This window comes from Limanda limanda, chromosome 8, assembly GCF_963576545.1.
Source record: "Limanda limanda chromosome 8, fLimLim1.1, whole genome shotgun sequence".
NCBI classification, from domain to species: domain Eukaryota; kingdom Metazoa; phylum Chordata; class Actinopteri; order Pleuronectiformes; family Pleuronectidae; genus Limanda; species Limanda limanda.
In genome coordinates, this window is record NC_083643.1 from 29,130,056 (window position 1) to 29,151,481 (window position 21,426).

The 21,426-nt window shown below is 41.4% G+C and overlaps 1 protein-coding gene across 1 annotated transcript in view; it reads left to right on the forward strand.

Moving 5' to 3' along the window:
• Nucleotides 1-17,806, forward strand: part of carmil2 (capping protein regulator and myosin 1 linker 2) — a 51,794-nt gene extending 33,988 nt beyond the window's left edge. Inside the window, exons 33-42 of the mRNA XM_061077299.1 lie at nucleotides 4,453-5,011; nucleotides 5,057-5,344; nucleotides 10,587-10,685; nucleotides 10,866-10,902; nucleotides 11,160-11,228; nucleotides 11,805-12,067; nucleotides 14,669-14,804; nucleotides 15,415-15,498; nucleotides 17,073-17,186; nucleotides 17,301-17,806. Of these exons, the coding sequence (XP_060933282.1) occupies nucleotides 4,453-5,011; nucleotides 5,057-5,344; nucleotides 10,587-10,685; nucleotides 10,866-10,902; nucleotides 11,160-11,228; nucleotides 11,805-12,067; nucleotides 14,669-14,804; nucleotides 15,415-15,498; nucleotides 17,073-17,186; nucleotides 17,301-17,806 (2,155 nt within the window). The remainder of the gene's footprint in view (nucleotides 1-4,452; nucleotides 5,012-5,056; nucleotides 5,345-10,586; nucleotides 10,686-10,865; nucleotides 10,903-11,159; nucleotides 11,229-11,804; nucleotides 12,068-14,668; nucleotides 14,805-15,414; nucleotides 15,499-17,072; nucleotides 17,187-17,300) is intronic.
• Nucleotides 17,807-21,426: the final 3,620 nt, after the last annotated feature.

Here is a 21,426-nt window from a genome sequence, read left to right on the forward strand (position 1 = left end):
TACACACGGAGAAGCATAAAAAACTGACAATTCATTGTGAAACTGTAGCAGGTCAGAGATGTCCATCATATGTGGGCCAGGACTAACTGCAAAAGTCTAAAGCAACCTTGAACATTGTTTGAGTGCTTGGATCCCAGCAAGAACTGAGGACGCACTTTGGTGGTTTAAGATGAACTTAGTGCTGGCCAGTTGTGCTCCAATTACTCAGGATGTATGTTAATACCAGGTCTGAACAGGGTCTATAACACTGACAAAGGGGAAGATGTGCAACCAAGACTGGCAGGTCCAAACAGCCATCCTAAGAGCCAGGTTTATAAATAATACATACACACAAAAACATGCACACACATATAAACTAGTATTTTAGGACAAAGATTGCAGTGAGAATGTGCACCTCACACAGGGTACAGACCAGGTGTACTGTATGTGCAGTTTTCTAGAGAAATATGTGAATGATGAGTGAATGATAAGGGTAGATTAAATAAAACAATGAGGAATTAAATCTTGTAGTAAAAAAAGTTTGTTTAGGCTGCTAGAGTCAAGGCAGCAGTATACACTGTGCACAGGCCCAGTTAAAACATAATTTTAATAATCATTTAATTTACATTAGAGACAGCCTATTTAAGACAGGGATCTTTTAATTTCATACCCTGACCTTTGAATTATTAGGTCTGTTTCAATATCAGCTCTCGGAATTACCATGGATAACGATGAGTGAGATACCCCTCACCAATAATTTACAGGTGTCTGTGATGAATTATTGGTATTGGTGGTCTAAGAAGCCACAGCTGTGTGTAATGACAGCGGCTATAGTGTGTTTGAGAACTAATGCAACACGGTTGTGAGGTTGAACTTTCCAATCCTTTTTTTGAGAGCCGAGTAGAAGAGCCGGCACACATAGCAAGATATACACTCCTGATCAAAAGCTTAAGACCAGTTAAAAAATTGCATGAATTTGCATTTTGCACTGTTGGATCTTAGGAAGGTTCTAAGTGGAGCTTCAAAATGCAAAATGAAGAAATGGGAACAAGAGACCAAAAGTTGTGAGCAGGCAATTTATTGAAAACAACAATTTAACTCAAATAGGCTGTTCATCAGCTGATCAAAAGTTTAAGACCACAGCTAAAAAATTCAAAAAAAACTCCTAAAACAGAAATTAAAGTGTCAAAAACTGACTCAGTAATGAGTAGCTCCACCATTATTGTTGATCACTTCAAAAATTCGTTTTGGCATGCTTGATGCAAGTGTTTCCAAAAGGCTAGTGCGAATGTTGCGCCAAGTGGTGAAGATGGCTTCACGAAGGGCATCCACTGTCTGGAACTGAAGTCCATTTTTGTAAACTTCCCTTGCCATCCATCCCCAAATGTTCTCAATTGGATTAAGATCAGGGGAACACGCAGGATGGTCCAAAAGAGTGATGTTATTCTCTGTTTATGTTATGAAATGTTTTTAATTACTTGCTCAAATGATATGATATATAATATTTCTGGTGACCAGTCTGATCAAGAAGAATCAATTGCTAGTGTGTAGTGATAAAGAACCATCCATCAACTTTTCAGTTTAGACAGAGCCATAACATTAGGCTGAATCCAACATATATTATATTTAAAGGTGATGATTATTGTCAGACCAACACCTATTTGTCGGTGCATTACCTGAAATATCTGGATTTCAACTATTTGTCGAATGCTCTAACATTAGCTCTAAATAGCACCACTAATAGTTATGAGCAACAGTGTATGTTTTCTACTATGTCTGCACATGCAGAGAGTTACTGAAAAGCACAATGGGTGATGGGAAAATTTAAATTCTGACCCCCATGACACAGACACAGACACACAGATAACGAGAGAATAAGGTAATGGAACTGCCCTCACTTTCATTGTCCAATCAGTTTCTGGTGTAAAGACAGTCAAACTTAAAACATGTACGTAACTTCAGTGTCAGCAGAGGAACTCAGTGACAAGCACTTGCCTCAGGAATCATTGAGATGGTTGATTATGAACATTTCCCTAATTTAAGATTAGAAGTTGCTCTTTGTTCTTAATACTTTTACATAAAAAAAGTTACTAGGGAGTGATAAGAGTGTATTATTATCTAATATAAAAACACGTGACCCCACAGATGTAGTTGAATGTATAGACTGCATGGTGAATGTTTTTGTAGTGTTTAACAAACCCAGTGTCTGTTCAGTGTAACACAACACAAACACACATTGCATGTCTTAAGATATTTTTTGGCAGGCTTTGAGCAGCAGCACTGAAAGGTGGACCTGCATGCAGACACACAGGCAGATGCTGTTAACTTTTCTTATAAGGATTTATTTTAATTAACCAGGCTTACAGAAAACACTGGAGTTCAGGCAGCAACAGACAAGAGGGTACTAAACTTGATGAACATAAGAGAACCTGGAAGGAAAGGTGAAGAGGGTATTGGGAGCGGGCGTGTAGGTGGGTGATGGTAGTCAGGTGACTGGGACAGATGAGAGTTCAGGGGACATCTGGTGACTGGGTGGAAGAATGGCAGAAGACAGGCCAAAATAAACGGCATGACATGGCACTGCTTGCTATAACATTAGGCTTGGCTGGTTTCACAAAGTCAATAAAAATGGTTGTATTTGTTTAGCTAGATATCAAGACTTAATTAGTATTTTAGAGTCACTCAATTAGTCAGTCAAGTGTCCCATGGACTGAATATAAAGATGGAAACATCTAAAAAATTCAGACGAAATATCACAGATATGAACGCTGACATTTTGCTTCAAAGACGTAATTTGGAGTCAGAGACTGCACAGTCGCCAACGGGAAATGGAAGAGAAGTATTGAGGTCCCACCTTGTGCTAAACCAATCACGACTTAGTGTCAGCTGTCAGCTGTCATCATAACATTTCATCCAATTTTTAACTTATCGAATGAGTAATTACAACTAAACTTACTGAAAATACATAAGCACTTGAACAATCAGTATGATAAGAAGTACCTTAAATAACAGAAACTGTGACTGACCCATCCGTCAACCAGCCCTGTTTTTCATCATCTTTATCCTGGTCCTGGTAAATGCTCTGAGAGATTTAGGTCTGGTGTTCACAGAGAGCTATTCTGTTCTTGAGTAGATTTTCCCACAGCTGCCCCACATGATGCCATGGTGATGGCAGACAACAATCCAGTCTTCCTACTACTGTCTTTAAGATGTACCAGCAGAGATCATAGAAACTAATTCTGATTCTCTACAATGGAGGTGGCGAATGCAAATTTAACACCGTACTTATATAATCTTTTTCTTGTCTTGATGACCACTCAATGCACTTTACAGTACAGTTGTGCCATTCACAATCTTTTACAATGACCACTGAAGATGTTCTGGAGGCTCATGGTGGACCAAAACCCTACTCACACAATTGATGATAGATTATCTTTTATTTCTCATCCACCTGTATAATAGTTATTTTAGGCTTGGACTAAGGGGACAGCAGACAAATTCTAGTCATCGGTTACTTACAGAAAACATCAGGGATGTATTTCTCATACTTCCACACTAAGGCCTGTATGTACATGTCAGAGCTCAGATATGGCAACACACACCTATCCTTCCCCTTTGGTTTTCTAGCTTCAGAGCAAACACACCTCCTGTCTGCAGCAAACAGGGCTGTTTTTGGCGTCCATTATCATTTTCAACTCTGATGGTAATCACGTGATGGTAGTCTTTACCAGCCATGTAACAAGAGCAGCATAACACACAATCCTGTAGCTCCATTTGTAAGGGGAGCAAAAATATATCTGGAGCCTAAAATCTGTACCATTCCAAAGCAGTGGCTTAAATTTAAGTATATCTGTTCTGTTCCGAGATAGATTAAGAGGATTATATAATTTGAGTCCTTACATGAAAATGACCTCACAGCCCATAACCATTTCCCTTTTCTCTCGGACAACATGGCTACTGTGTCTGTTGTAGACAGGGTATGAGAGACGGTCTGTACAGATACCTGCTACCCAAATATCATGACCCTTTAGATTTAGAGATGGTCAGTTTATATGTTAAAAATAAAAAGTCTGAGGAATATTCGAAGGAGCCAATTTGAGAGCAGGAGATCCTCTGCAGGATTCACTGTGAGCAAGTGGATGTGTTGATGACCTTTCTAACACATGACTGACACAAAACAAAGTACAAGTATAGTGAATTCCTTTAGACAAATCCCAAATGTTAAAAAAATCCCAACCAAAAGTTCTGAAAGGTCAGATCCAGAACAGCTTTCATGTAGTCTTCTAGATATTATGCTCAGTCCCAAAGTGTCCAGAGGCCATCAGTAAGTGGTGTCTTTGCTCTGGGAGCTGTTTGCATGATGTTTCTCGTTGTGTACCTGCACTGAGCATGTGACTTGAGTCCTGTAGCAATAGTTGTAGTATTGAGTGTCTCTTCTTGTCTGTTGCTCTTTCTGCTATCTCCCTGCTGCAGAAAAGGCCGGTGGGAGGAGTCAAACCCTGCCCAAGCCACTCCCCCAGAATCAAGTTCCACCCCCTCTGCTTCAACCCCCTTTTCCTCTTCGTCTGAGAATATCACCTCCTATACCACCACCACCGTCACCTCTCCCTCTGTCCCATATACTGACACATTCTTTACATCAACTGATGTTCCACCCCTATCTGCATCCTCCACTACCCCTACACCCTCTTCTGTAACCACCACCACCAACACTGCAATTCCTACCAAAAACATCAAGAAAAAGTTTGGCGACTTCTTCGTTTTCAAGAGGGCTCGTGCTGGCCGAGTCACCAAGGCAGGAGGGGGAGAGGGAGGAGGAGGAGAGGGGGTGAAGGTCAAAAGAACCTCCATTGCAGACCTTATTCGACCCCTCCGTGAGGCCAAAGAAAGGGAGAGAGAGAGGGAGAGGGACAAGGAGAGAGAAAAGGAGAGAGAGGCAAGGTCAGGGATGGATGCTAATGTTTCTAATGATGCTGCCACTACAGAAGGAACCATTCGCACAAGCCACCATGTTGTAGGAGATGCAAGGGAAGTGATGGCACCTGCCAATACATTAACCACAACGCCTCCCTGTGAGACCAGTCCTTCTTACCCCACCATCAGCCCTGACCCCATTGGTGCTACGCTTTCCAACCTAGAAGAAGAGGCGGTGTTGTCAGGTTGCACCCCCAGCCCCATGGTCACATCCCTCTTAACTGAGCAAGAGAGAAGTACTGTGCTGACGAGAGAGATGAAGTTAGGAGGGACCCCATATGGAGAGAGAAGACTGAAGGCTACCAAGAGGTCACTGAGAGAGGGCAAGAGTCAGAGTCTCATCCTGCTGACTGGACTTGAGCCTGAAGACAAGGATAATATACACAGTAAGGTCAGTCTGATGCAACACTCAACACACGTCTAGTCAGATCATCTATTAAAATAGATTATTAATGAAGCACCAACAAACACCAGCTTCAGTTCTTCAATACTCCCATGCTTTGTTAACAACCTAACCCATCAATACCAGCAGCAGAAGAACATAGTCATCTCACCAACCTGTCACGTACTAGTTCATTGCAGATGTTTGCTACTTGGCTCTTTTGTATTTCTGTGTTGAGTTACTTTCAGTGAAACTTGAAACTTCCTCTGTAAATGTGAAACATCTGCATCATTGATTTGATTTGATATTAACTGCTAATAGTTTAAAGGCCCTGCACACCTACAGTATATAATTTCTTCATGAACTTTGACAAAAAGGCTCCCAATTCTTTTCTCTGTGGAACATGGTGAGGAACATTCGGCTCTGGTTGCAAATGAGGCCGTTTCCTTCAGTCCGGTTGAACTGACAGTTCAAATTAGAGGGTTGTTGTGCAATAATGGTTAGGAGTGATACCATAAGATGGTGTGCCTTTGGGCATTCAATAAATTTGGTTATGAAAATAAAATATTAAACATTAATATTTAAAATATTAATTTTAAATCATAACTTTAGTTTGTTTAAAGTTCTCTCGGGGCACCACCCTTCACAGAAGGGAAAATATAGCCTATTTATTGATTAAGATCAGTCTCATTTAGATCTAGTTCAATTCGAAATCTCAATATTTACTATTAAAGATTATATAATGAACAGTGAAGGTTCTTGACAGTGTAGAGGTTGGCAAAATTCACTTATGCAACATTAATGAAAGGAAATTTTTACAAGAAACATTTATTATGAACATAATTAAATATAAAAACAAAACTTACTAACAAACAAAGATGTGTATGTGAGTGTGAATGAGGGGCTCTCAAAATGGTGGTTAACAAAGAAAGTCACACCTTCCTGTGGGCTTTTAAGATGGCCCCTAAGATAGCAGTCCAGTCAGAAAATGCTAATCAGATAATGGCAGAGTCTGTGTAGAGCGCAACTTACATTAACTATGATTTAGCTTGTAACTACAATAACGCCACATATATCAAACTTTAAAAACACCACACAGAATCAAATAAACAGTCTTGCTTAGTTCTAGTATCATTATTAAGACCAGTATGTTACCAGTCCTCAGAAAGGGAGAAAGTTGCTGTGCAGTTCGCCGTTCGTCCTGGCTTTGTGTGACGTCTCCGGTTGGTCGTAAGGGTTCTGCTCCCGCGGTTCTGTCTTAGCGGTTCTGTTGAGCTGTGCAGTTCAGTTGCTTATTGAATCTTAATTCTTACCTGCAGGACATTGAGTCGCTGCGAGGAGGTTGGAAAAAGCTTGAGATGCGTGGAGGTTTCCTTGAGAAGATGAGCTGAAAGCTCGACCTTTGCCCTCCGGTTGTTGGATGGGAAGAGGAGATGTGCTGGAGCAGCCCGGCACTCTCCTAGTCGTTGCAGGAGAGAAGGGTGGCCGCCTGTCTCGTCGGTGGGTCCGTGGAAAGAGAGAGAATTGGGGGAGACCTTGGTCTTATATAGGCCCAGCTACCCTTATGTCATGTGGCCAGATTGGCCAATTGGAATTGACTTTTGTGGCTTCTAACACCTATGTGTGAAGATGTCCAGAACAGAAGGAACCTGTTGCCCTCTGGGAGACTGAGTTCCTTGACTGTCTCAGAATAATGGAACCTGTGGCATCTTGGGAGATTGAGTTCGCTCCAGCACATGCGGCATGTCTGTTTCAAGCTTTGACCACACACGTAGGCCGAGAAGGAGGCCGTGTGGTTCCACAAAAACATTGCCCAACAGGGTGCACCAAAAAACAGGTTTCACTCATTGATATTCATGAGCAGGTGTTCACGTTTAGAACTAAAAAGCATATCAAAGGGCGCAATCGCTCCATTTTGTAGAAGTTTATTAATTTGCAGGAAGAGTTAAACTTTCAGTGATAATATCTTGTAATGCAGACAAGCCAACAATGTTGGGTTTCACCTTTACATCTTTTCCTGTTTCTGTTTTCAAGCATGATAACAAGCATCATAATATACAACCTTTAATCATCCTTATTTATTATTTTGTTAGTCATCGTTATTAATTTATTAATGAAAAACATTATTATGTAATTGTCACTGTCAGTATGTGATACTTATATGCTGAACCCCGAATGGCCCCCCATAGAAAAACAAAGTGCTGCGAATAGATGCACTGTATGAATGTGTATGTGAATGGGTGAATGTAAAACTGTACTGTAAAGAGCTTTGAGTGGTCATCAATACTAGAAAAGCGCTATATAAATACAAAACCCTTTACCATTTACCATATTTTACCCTGTACACACTAAAAGCTGCCATAGTAAGAGTCATCCACTCTAAACCAACATCCATTAAAACTATGTTTTTTTGGAATTGTTCATATCAATGGAAAATGTTACCAGCATGATTTACTTATTGTAAAACCACATATACTGCCTTTAAGTCTAGACTGAAGATTGAATAGGCCTAGAATCAGACCTAACAGAGGCTAAAGATAAGAGATGTGAAAAGAGCCACACACTTTTCTGTAAATGAATGAAGCTGCATCTCTCTGCAGCAGCTGAAACCTGGGCTGCTCAAAATTATTACTCGGTTTGTATAGTGTTGATATTTCCTTCTGTTTAGTAGAGCCTGACTGATTTTTACTGATGACATTGGCCAATCATATATATCAGAGGTCTTCAACAGGGGGTCCGCGACCCTAGGGGGTCCGCGCTGGTACTGCAGGGGGGTCGCTAAATAAGACAATTTTTTTTAATTTTTTTTTTCACGTTTTTTTCAATGTCTTTCAATACACATTAACATGCATCCAACATATTGTGAGGCTGATTTGACCCTCTGCCTGACAACCTCCATCCATTCAAGATTAGATAAATTGTGTGCTACCCATCAGGGTCCGACATCTCACTAATGTGGGAGTATGTGTGCCATCCACAGATAGCTTGAGGATTCACTGTCTCTTCTACATGTATGTTTAAAATAAATCTAAAATGAATCTGTGAATTACTTTGATAGCTCAGTGTTGAATGCAAGATGTACAGTGGGTACGGAAAGTATTCAGACCCCTTTAAATATTTCACTCTTTGTTTCATTGCAGCAATTTGCAGTAATCAAAAAAGTTCATTTTATTTCTCATAAATGTACACTCAGCACCCCATCTTGACAGAAAAAAACAGAAATGTAGAAATTTTTGCAAATTTATTAAAAAAGAAAAACTGAAATAACACATGGTCATAAGTATTCAGACCCTTTGCTGTGACACTCATATTTAACTCACATGCTTTCCATTTCTTCTGATCCTCCTTGAGATGCTTCTACTCCTTCATTGGAGTCCAGCTGTGTTTAATTAAACTGATTGGACTTGATTAGGAAAGGCACACACCTGTCTATATAAGACCTTAAAGCTCACAGTGCATGTCAGAGCAAATGAGAATCATGAGGTCGAAGGAACTGCCCAAGGAGCTCAGAGACAGAATTGTGGCAAGGCACAGATCTGGCCAAGGTTACAAAAGAATTTCTGCAGCACTCAAGGTTCCTAAGAGCACAGTGGCCTCCATAATCCTTAAATGGAAGAATTTTGGGACGACCAGAATTCTTCCTAGACCTGGCCGTCCAGCCAAACTGAGCAATCGTGGGAGAAGAGCCTTGGTGAGAGAGGTAAAGAAGAACCCAAAGATCACTGTGGCTAAGCTCCAGAGATGCAGTAGGGAGATGGGAGAAAGTTCCACAAAGTCAACTCTCACTGCAGTCCTCCACCAGTCGGGGCTTTATGGCAGAGTGGCCCGACGGAAGCCTCTCCTCAGTGCAAGACATATGAAAGCCTGCATAGAGTTTGCCAAAAAACACATGAAGGACTCCTAGACTATGAGAAATAAGATTCTCTGGTCTGATGAGACCAAGATTGAACTTGTTGGCGTTAATTCTAAGCGGTATGTGTGGAGAAAACCAGGCACTGCTCATCACCTGCCCAATACAATCCCAACAGTAAAACATGGTGGTGGCAGCATCATGCTATGGGGGTGTTTTTCAGCTGCAGGGACAGGACGACTGGTTGCAATTGAAGGAAAGATGAATGCGGCCAAGAACAGAGATATCCTGGAAGAAAACCTCTTCCAGAGTCCTCTGGACCTCAGACTGGGCCAAAGGTTCACCTTCCAACAAGGCAATGACCCTAAGCAGACAGCTAAAATAACAAAGGAGTGGCTTCGGTACAACTCTGTGACCATTCTTGACTGGCCCAGCCAGAGCCCTGACCTAAACACAATTGAGCAGCTCTGGAGAGACCTGAAAATGGCTGTCCACCAACGTTCACCATCCAACCTGACGGAACTGGAGAGGATCTGCAAGGAAGAATGGCAGAGGATCCCCCCAAAAAAAAAACACTTGTTGCATCATTCCCAAGAAGACTCATGGCTGTACTAGCTCAAAAGGGTGATTCTACTCAATACTGAGCAAAGGGTCTGAATACTCATGACCATGTGATATTTCAGTTTTTCTTTTTTAATACATTTGCAAAAATATCACATTTCTGTTTTTTTCTGTCAAGATTGGGTGCTGAGTTGATGAGAAATAAAATGAACTTTTTTGATTTTAGCAAATGGCTGCAATGAAACAGAGTGTAATATTTGAATAGCTTAGTATTGAATGCACAATATCAGGGTAGTTATGTTTATACATGGCACTAGGCCCAGTTTAATAGTAAACACAATTTTATACAATATATATAGTAGGGGGTCCCTGCTCCATCTCTCCACCTGTTTGGGGGTCCTTGGAATGAAAAACGTTGAAGACCTCTGATATATATATTGGTATTGGTGTACATATCTAATGTGCACATTCTTGTTTTTGGAAGCTTAAAAAGAAGCTTGAGATAATTTAGAAATTGTGAAAATATATTAACCTAAAATTTGAAAGAAAAGTCGCCCTTATCTACACCTTGAATAGACCGCTATGTATGAAAAGTGCTTTTTAAATACAATTGCCTTGCCTTGCCTGGCCTTTGTGCCAAATTTTGCTACTAACTAATTTCTTATCCCCTCAAAAGACACAACAAAACCTGTCATCGACACTACAAATCAGAATTTTTTGCTCATTGGTATCAGTATCAAGTACCCTGCACTTGGCAGTTATCAGTCAGAATTTGGAGGGCTAATGTAATTGGAGATCAAAAAAGTTGATTTTAATCTGTGTGTGTGTGTTGTCCTTCAGAAACATGCATCTGAGAGCACCTCCAGCTTTGAGCAGAGACTTCAAGTGATGCTGCACAGAATGGGTGTGGCCAAGACCAGTTCTACTGAAACCAAAACTGTGAGCACAGAATAACAATATTTTGGTTCGCTCTTGTACAAGTCGAAGGATCAAAATAGGACATATTTCCTCAATTCTTATATGTATGGCACCATCTTCTATCAAAAAGATAACAACCATAAGAGCATCATATTGTGAACACTTATTCAGGTATAATACTGTCCAATGTGTGTGTTCCAGAACAAAGACGAGGAGCTGAGAAAGGCCAATTCTGAAGGTAAGTGTTTGTGTGTGTGTGTATGTTGTGGGCACCTAAAGCTATTTACACAGTCACATTATGGGGACTTATTCTCCTTATTGGGACAAAAATCTAGTTCCCAAATAACTTATTCAAATTTAATTTTAAATAAGTAATCTTTCTCTTTATGATTCCATATGTCTGAAAACATTCCTTAAATTCTCTCAGCTTAGTTACAGCTTAGAATTACTTCAGCCGAGCCCAAACTTCATGTATGTTATTCATCATTTACTCAGGTGCTATCCTGGAAAAACCTGAACCACCTCCCACATACATGAAACCCAGAACCATGTCCACATCATCAGGTAGGTAACATTATCTATCTACTATCTATCCTTAGTTCTATAGAGTCAGTGTGTGTGTGTGTGTTACACCGTTTATTTTGCCTGCTTATTTTTAAGTCACTGTTGTTGACACCCTTCCCGGTGGCCTTGGAAATGAGACAAAAGGAACATCTCTGCAGCGGTTTTATGGTTTCTTAGTCTACATCAGTCAAAACGTCTGTCCAGCCTGGATTCCCTGATTCTGAATCTGCATAACTCAAGCAATTTTTTCCAGATTTTCTCCATTGTTAGCCTTTCACACATGAATCTGAACATAAATCTCCAGAGAATTCAGTAGAGGGGTGGTGCATTATGGTGAAGCAGGATGTAATGTATTAATTCTGCGCAGAGATTTTAGTTTACAGCAGTTTTTTTAGGGGGCTGGCAGGAGAAACTCTGGATGCTCTCACTTGACCATTGACTTGGACATGGACGTTGACTTGGTGCTCTCACATTCAGCCCTTCTGGAGAATGTCCGGAGATCCTCCAGAGTTCAGTGCTTGTCTAAAAGCAGCATCAGTGTCTACTTATTGACTGTCTCTGACCCTCTGTTTCCAGCAGACCCTCGGCATCTTATTAGAGTGCTGGACCCGATCCGACCAGACCCTCCCCTTCACCCGAAGCCCAGTCTCCATGATCGCCCCTTTGGCTCCCTGCCACCCAAACCTGCCATAGCAGCCAAACCTCCCCTCCCCACCCCGGCTGCCCCTGCAGGGGGAGGAGCTCGTCCATCTTCTGCTCCTCCATCCAGCAGCATGGCAGAAAGAGTCCCGCTCAGAGCACACACACGTGATGGCAGGCTAGGCGAGAGTGCAGTTCAGGTAATACAGCACTCAGTCAGACAGTTACTTTGATGCTGTAGGGAACATATTCCATATATAAGGCTTCACATTAAGGCCCAAAGCTATCACTTTTTACATCAAAAAATGTTTTAAGGCAGAATGATTCACAACTGTGTCTGGGCAAAACTGAATTAGATTCAGCTGCAAGTTCCCTCCAAAAAAAAAAGGACCATTGCAATAAAAACACAATGTTCTCAGTGTTTCCCCTAGGTTTACAGCTTTGGGGGGGGGGGGGGGGGCAGGCGTCGGTGGTGGCAGAGCGTCTCGGGGGGGGCGACACGGACACAAAAACTTAAAGGAATCATGATGTTAATGTGTTTCTTTTAATGATTTTGAACTGTACATTGGATTTCTGACCGGCCCTGACAGGCTATTCTGTGATGCTCAGACATCATGTGTTTGTCCAGTTTGTCCTTTCTGTAGGACTGGCAGGGAGACTCTATAAATGGCCGGGTCTGGTTTCCTGTCACAACTGCCTGTCTATGCTGTCTACGTATTCGACAGAACATTCATAAAACCAAAAAGAAAACTGAAATAATCCCCTATTCATTCTCTATGAACTGTAATTTATCTATCTATCTATTTATTTATGCATGCATGCATGTATACATGTATGTATGTAATGTATGTATTCACTGACTTCCATACGTAACCTGGATTGCCTGAATCCAGAAACATTTTTGGATCCGGTACTTATGTTTATCGCGTCCACACGAAGCCCTGTCACGAAAACACGGAAACGCTGCAGCGGAGTGGTTGAAATCACTGTAAAGACGTCATGGAGCATGCGCATAAAGTGAAAGAAGACTTAAGTCGAGATCCTACTAGCAATCTTCCCATCACGACTTCTCTACCACCTGAAATGACTGTTACCACAGCAATCAAACAGGACTAGTTAGAATAGAGCACTTCGTCATAACCCTCGTTTGTGTCAAGTTACCGTTTTCAAACTTCCGTCAATAATAAAAAAAAATTCCCGTCAGATTTGCCGGTTTTGAACAATGGTCCGATGAAAATAGATTAGACAGTGATAGAAGGAAGTGACGCAGCGGGGTTAATAATGGTTCAGGCTGAGGTTGCGAGGCGAGGTGCGTTCACGGTTAAATACAACAAGCGGAGAAAGCAGAATCGCGGGCTGACCGGCGCATTTCCCGTGAGAACAGCCAGGCGCCTGGGCGCTGGAGAATTGCGCGGCGCAGCGCTTCGGCGTCTGGTGTAATACTTAAGTTATCAAGATCAGTCTTGTACAACCAGGGGGAGTATTTCCCCTCTGAAAGCCAAGCTGGGTCAGAACCTGTCATCCGGTGGTGACTGAACAGATTCTTGTCTGGGGCAGGGCGTGCAGCACTCAGGCTCTTCTCTGAACTCGGACCCGGAGCAGGAGAGCTGCTCCGGCTGCTACTCACAGGAGAGTGGTGGTGCCATCATCCACCTGGGAGCGTTTAAAAAACGCGGATATTTTTAACTGCTTCTCAGGTGGTTCATGCGACATGTTTTCAGATGGATGCTCTCTGTCCGCTGGTGGGAGGTTGCTCACCTGTGTGTGCGCGCACGTGTCTGTGTGCGCGCATCTGGATGGAACTCCGCCGTGCGCGATACAGAGCAGAGGAGAAATCTAACCGCAGCGCCCCCCCAATATAATGGTAGGGGAAACACTGAGTTCTTAAAGAAAAAATTAGAAAGCAATGTTGGATTAAGGAACTTGTCCATGGCTTTGGAGATTTTAGTTTAGAGATTATTAAAATGTAATGAATGTATTTGTGCGCATACCAAAAGACAAACCAACAGTGGGCTACACTTCCAGATCTTTGTTGAGGGGACAGGAGAGCTGGTAAGAACAGACTCAATGATATAAGATGCAGGTAGCTTGTTCACATTGACAAACTGGGAACATGTAGAATGTGCACTAGGAACACACTGAACATTATGCTGCCCTCAAATTGAATATACTTATTAGCTTGTAGTTACGTTGTAGGAAGTTGTTTACATGATGTGCTTGGTGTTAAATTTGTGAGAACACTGCTGCTAAGCAATGGCAACATGGATGCTAAAATAAGATAATGTCAGCGTCTAGAACCAACAGGCATGCAACATAATGCAGGAAATGTAAATGCAACAGATTTATCATAAAGTCACAAAGACAGTCTTCTTCTACAAAAATTTGTTATTCATCATTCACCAAAAAATGTACTTCCATGACCTTTTTTCCATTTCTGAAATCATCATCAAGCATGTCACAACTCATTAAATCAGTGCTTATGTTAATTCTGAGGTCAGATGTAGAAGACACCATAAGAGGGGCTGTTTGAATAGACTCTTCTCTGAACACGTACACATATCAAAAATGTAAATTCAGATTCATCTCCGTGTTGATTCTAAAAAATTGTCATTCCACAGAGGGTAGACTAAATATTAGAAACACCTCAGCCACTACATCTAAAGTTTGGGTTTATTAAAATAGATAACTGCCAATTTCTACATTGGCATGATTCTTCTCTTCTTCCATATATGCACTTGACATATAGCAGTCACATTGTTTGTGTCATAGCCCTCTGAGCATCTTCTGATCGTCATTCCTAGAATGGAGGCCAGGACGGTCCCCAGGGTGCAGCCTCGGCTCCGTCCCCGAGTAAAGAGCAGCTTCCTCCATCCCCATCTCCATGGAGGGGGCCTAGTGCACAGGATCGCCAGGAGAAAGCACAATCAGTGACAGACGGTAGATCCCACTCATCTCATTGTCTAATGTATTTTTTGATGGTTATGATCTTTTATTAGGAATCAAGTGTGGTCTGGTCAATGTGTTGTGTTTATAGAGAAGGAAGATCTGAGTAAAGTACTGTGAACTTATGGTTGTCTTTAGCAGACTTAACAGCTCCCGGCCATCATCACATACTGTAGATGTAACATGACAGTCATCAGAGTCACATGTGAGACATATACACACTATGTGAGTGAAAATACCAATTAGGAAGATAATACACTTTAAAATACAACAAGTTAAGGCTGTGATGTTAAAAGAAATTCTGCAGTCATGTGATGTCTACTGCCGGATTGAGCTCATTTCCGACATCTCCGCAATTTATTTATTTTTCGCTGGTGAAAATTACAGGAGTGCATAGATAAATTTATAGAGCAGCCCATCGATGATCTGAATATCTTTGATTTATTTAACGGACAGGGTGGGGGGTTTGATTGATTAATCAAAAGGGAAAGTGATGATTTTATGAGATTTTATGTTTAAATTTACAATTTTTAAGTTAAAAAGTAGTTAACTATCCAAAATGTTGATTTTAATTTGTTCGTGTGTGTGTGTGTGTCTCTTTCAGAGTGTCTTCCCAAGCCACGCCCACATGTGAAGCCCCTTCCACAACGCAGAGCTGTGTCCGTCCATGAAGACACTCTGGCACAAGGTTTGATAAAGACATAGTACTTCTTACACTGACCACCATTCATTACTTGTTAACATATACAGTACATGTGACGCTTTATGAGTCATTATAAAACATTTCATGTTCATGTTTAGTTCATGTTGTATTCTGCGTCACCATATTTTACAACCCTTTGACCTTTAACTAAATGTTTGTCCCTCAATAACTTGAAACTTATTGAGGGTCTGATGGGTACCTGAAGGAGGGGAACCTGAAGGTCGGCAGTTTGATCCCCAGTCTGAACCATCTGCATGCCGAAGTGTCCTTGGGCAAGATGCTGAACCCTGAATTGCCCCCCAAAGAATAACAAAGTGCTGCAAATAGATGCACTGTATGAATGTGTGTGTGAATGGGTGAATGTAAAACTGTACTGTAAAGCGCTTTGAGTGGTCATCAAGACTAGAAAAGCGCTATATAAATACAAAACCATTTACCATTTTCCATTATATTGTTAGACACATCATGAAGATAGAAACATGTTTCTCCTGTACATACAAGGGTGCAAAACAACAACAACAACAACACATATACACTATGCTTGTTACACACACAGATTGTTCACAAAGTGAAACCATTTCCTGCAGAGAAGTGTTTTCTCTTGCTTCTGGACAAATGATAACGTCAATCCACCAAGGTACAAGCTCACCTTGCTTTAAAGGGAATGTCACTCATATTTCATCGATGCTGCTAAAAATCCTGATGATGTTTTCTTACACCTGACATCTATTGCACTTCTGTCCGTCCTGAGAGAGGGATCCCCTCCCTCACATGTGGCTCTGGTTTCTACATATTTTTACCTGTGAAAAGGGTTTTTAGTAGTTTTTCCTTACTGTTGCTGAGGGTTAAGGACAGAGGATGTCACACAATGTTAAAGCCCTATGAGACGAATTGTTATTTGTGAATGTGGGCTATACAAATAAACTTGATTGAAAACTTGATTGATATTTATTACTTGTTAGCCCTTATGAGTTTAAAAGTGACAAGTACAATCCCTCTTGAAACATGTGCCCAGAACAGCAAAGTTTTTTCTTTGATAAATTAGCAAAACTAAACTTTAAAAAAAACTGAGAACATAGAATAATGATAGTATAGCTTGCTGGAGATTTTGAATCTATCGGTCAAAAGCCTTTGTTAACAGCGCGGTGTTAACACATTTGTTTGTCCAGAGATGGGGCATTGCAGATCTCCATATCTGAGTGGAATTTTCCAGCGTCTGGTCTCTCGCTGGTGTGGTGGATGACGAACAGACCCATATCTGAGGGCCGTAGTTTCTGGGATGGGGTATAGGTGTGGAGCAGGTCAAACAGATACTGGTGGACTGGAAAAGGGAGAAGTATTTTGTAAAAGATGTGAGACTTGTCTTGAAGCCAGTTAAGAGGGATTAGAGTGGGGGAGATGAGCTGCCAGGGGTTGTTTCGAGTGAGAACCGCAGCGGCAGAGCTCTGAACATACTGGAGCCTGTCCATGTCCCGCTACTCCAGACAGGTCTTTTCACACATGTGGATCATGTATAATTTAATGTTGAAGCCCATCTACCTTTGTCTCATCTGTCTAAGAGCTGAAGGCGGTGTTACAGAGGTCCCCCATCCGTTTCCGGGGAAACAGAGGAGACTTACCCACCTGCACTGAAGATCCATCCAGTGCAGATGAAGCACAAAGAGCTAAGGGAGGTGAGAGTTGTTTATCAGTCATGGTTATATCTAGTTTCTTACTCTTTGCTTCCTTTCTTCCTTTTTTTTCGATTTAAACATACATACACCTGTCTGTGTCTTTCATCCCCTCAGCCAGTGACACAGGAAAAGAGACAGCTGGAGAAAAAAAGCACCAGAAGGAGGAGCTGAAGTCACAGAAAGGTGGCGGGACGATAGCTGATGCAAAGCACCCCTCTCCAGAAGAGGAAGAAGCCCTGGGCTCAGGGATTCCCTCCTTTACAGCTCAGACTCATCAAGGAGTATCAGCACCTCGACTCTTCACTCCAGCCCTCAACAAAGCTTCGTCCACCCAGGAGAGGCCCCCAGCACGAACCCCAACGCTAGAAAATACTTCTGTAACCTCCACAACCCAGAAAAAGAGCCCCAGCACAGTCCCAACTTTCGACAAACTGCTTGTGTCCCCACCACTCCAAGACAAGACCTCCAGCACAACCCACAAGAAGAAGAGCCCCGGCACGGCACCAGCTACAAAGGATCTTGGAAACAGCACAGAGGAGAGAGGAGAGGCGCTTTCTAAACAGCACACAATGAAGGCAGAGCCAGCAGACCAAAGACCTGAGCCCCCTCTGTCTGAATAACACACAACATTGACTTACCCAAGGAGAAAAGACACACCTCATAGAGAGAGGGAGGAGGGGGCTGTGACATGACTGAGATTAGGAAATGCAAGGGCACATGAGTTCTGAGAGAAACCCCCTGTGGAAAAAAGCTGCTGGGTCCCACATCATTAGGGTTCTCCTAAGAACTATATATTATTTAGTGAATACGGTTGGTGCTTGTTTAAATGCTAGCCTACAGTCAGTGGCGATTTTAGCCTGAAATTTCTGGTGGGGCAATTTTGTATGACGTCATGTCACCGTCACAAAAATAGAGGTAGCTATAGAGGAAACGGGAGTGCAGATGTCTTAAGCTTCTCTGTCAGGAGAACAAGCAGAACTTCAAAACGTATTATTCATCCGATATGTGAGTGAAACCTCTCCACAGACTCAGGTCCTGTTCACTGACTAGGGATAGCCTGTTAGCCTGTTACCTCAGGCTAAAGCGCTGGAGTCGCATTTCGCATTATTCGAGTCGAGTTGCTAGGCACATTTCGCTGGGCACATCTGAAAGTGCCCAATCTCCCAATGTTAACTTTGGCCTGTGTGGTTCACGCTCATTGGTGTTTCCATGGTAACAAGTCTTACGCTTGCGCCGTCCAGAAACAGACGGCAAGAGAGCAGCATTTCACAGACACAGACAGACAGAAACACACACAAATCAAAAACAAGACTATAATGCTTGTGAGTCAAGTTTATTCACACACACATTCACGCTACTTTGCATATAAATAAAATAAAATATATTTTGCCACAAAGTACAGATGTATTTAGCTTTCTGCACAACAGCGCCATGTTGTGGGGCAGTGCCCCACTAGAAACGCCGCTGCCTACAGCTAACATCCCATTTAACCACACATTTACTGTGTGTAGTCATCAACATGTTAGGTTTCAACACAAATACACACAAATTGCCTGCTTATATAAATGAGATCATTATGACATAATAACAGGTCTTCAAGGTCCATTATGTAATTTATTTCTTTATTTCTCTTCTCACTTTAACTTCTTACTTTCTTTTACTTCCAGGTTTGTCTTCGATCCACACTGCTGTATTTTATTTTGACTTACATCTTAGTGATTAAATGACAATTAGACCCATTAAGCAAATTTTTAATTGGGTATTTTTGTTAAATGTTTAAAGTTTTATTGAGTCAAAAATATATTGATTGAATGGTGCTCTCTCTCTCAATGCACTGTTTCTTTTTTGTCATTGGCCTGATATTCAGGTTGATGTTGGCTGTTTAGGATGTGTAATCTGGTTTTGAACTTTCTATTACTACTTAAGGTTGATTTATAGTACTGCGACTGCAGCTGCGGCTGGCAACGCAGTTGCGTCGACGGACTCGTTTTGGTTTATGGTTCTTGGTTTTAAGCGTTGCGCGTGTTAATTCCCCGCCAAAACACTAGGCGGAGTAACGTGTTTTGTCAAAGACAAAACACACAAAGAAGAGACGTCTTCTTTGTGTGTGGCAGTCGTCGACTGTTTATTTAAATCGCCACTGCGGCTCCTCAGCCTTTTTCAGTGACAAGTGGTCATACTTTCGGATCTCTTCTGCCAAGTGCTATTTGGTCTATATTCGTTCTTCTAAATCTTCCGTGATTTCTGCCGGTGTTAAGGGGCATGAAACCGGAAACTAGACTCCAGAAGGGATGTAGTAAGCAGACCAATCAAACCCCTTGGCGCTGCGTGAGGCTCGCGTCACTTTGTCGTATAGTTAGTAAAATTGGCGGACACACGCAAGCCGCAAGAGGGGGCACGCAAGGTGCATGTTGCATGTCTTGCGTGCTTGCGTGCCTGTGTAAAATCTGACTATAAATTGGCCTTTAAGCCCTGCAGTGTACATCATAGTCTCTAACAGCTTCCCCACTGAAAGGCAGAAGATAAACATTCTGTCCTGCTGACAAACAGACATATTACTCCCTCCTGAGTTTGCTAAATTCAAGATGAGATAAAAAATATTACATTTGCACTACACACACATGTAGTGGCATGAATGTAATAACAGTACCAAACCCATAGTAACATTTATTTTCATAAAAATGTACATCATCAGTTGGATTTATGGATATAAACAAACTGCTGAGGGAGATAAGGAAAAGATTCATAAGAAGCAGTTTTAAGGTACACAAACACGCAGGCTTCGTAACTGTTAATAGCTCTGGTGAGATGAGCTGGAAATGGATAACAATGAATTAGCCACAGTTTTTTAAAGCTTTTACACGTTTAGACGCTGCATGGTGGCAGACTGCAAGACTTCAGCAGTTCACAAGGACAGTTCCCTGTCGCTTGTTTGACTTAATCCGTCACTCAGACCATCATGAATCTGATTCGAAATACATTTTCCTCATGTACCAGAGCAACCGATTGATAAATTCAAGGTTTTTAAACACCAACAACCTGCTTTCATGGATATCCCCAAAGTTTAATTCTTTGGCTTTTATTATTTCAGTCAGTCCATTTACAACAGTATAAATAGCCGTGTCAGTCATCACTGCAGGGGAAACTTTGAATCAGAAGCACGGCACAAAAACTTCCTACTTCGAGGTTTGGTACTGTGGGCTAAGAGTTAACAACATAAATATAAGGTTTTGTCTCCCCCAGATATTTGTCATTTTGTGAGACGTAACAAACTTTGTTACTACAGAACCTGCTCTAAACATGCTCCAAAGATTATTTATAATTCCAGAAGTTGGCCACATTTTTGGGTTGTTTTCACTTTTTAACTGAAAATTATTTCAAATCAATTTCCTCTACACTACTTATTAAAGTCCACATAATGCCAACCATGTGGTAAAATATTCCAATTTTGCTTTTGCCTTGTTAAGATGTTTTTTTTACATTAAGCCTTTGGATCATCAGATGAACAAATGGAACGCTCTTTCTGATTCAGTCACTGTCGCTAATTGAAGTCAGGTTCATTCATTCCATTTGACAACATGTCCATCATATCACAGAAAGTAGCATATAAGTATGATCAGATGTAGTGTAAGATATGATCAGTGTATTCAGTCAATCTAAGTGTCAGGGTGGTTGTGGAGAGTGGTGTGTGTTTTGTGAGAGCAGACCTCAGTTCCGCTCTCGATGTTGTCAGCGACCTGAGCTTCCGTCTCATCCTGGGGTAGAGTTTATTTTCTACTGTAATGTTTATCTTTGCCTTGCACGCACAGGATATGTACAAAACTACATAAGCAAACAAAAACGTTATGAAAGTTATGAACAGAGTGTAAATCCATACCTATACTTATAATTATTAAAAGTTGATTGAGTTGTGTCAAAATGTGTATTCTCTTGTTTTTGTTGTGATTTCTTCCTTCATTCAAGTTTGTAAAGTCTCAGAAAACAGTCCTTATGTCAAACTGGGAGACACAAAATAGAGAAGAAAAGGCTGCAGTTTGATCATTTAATATTGGACCCACTTGCCACATTTATTGGACTAACCTACTTGCATGCCAAACATTAAATATTAAACACTTTTTTACAACCCATTTATGTTTTTTACTTGATTTTGAGATTTACTTTCCAACCTACCCTTTGGGTGTTATGCAGTATATTTGATGAAGATACAGTAAGCAAAAGTTGGGATTCCTTTTACATTTTC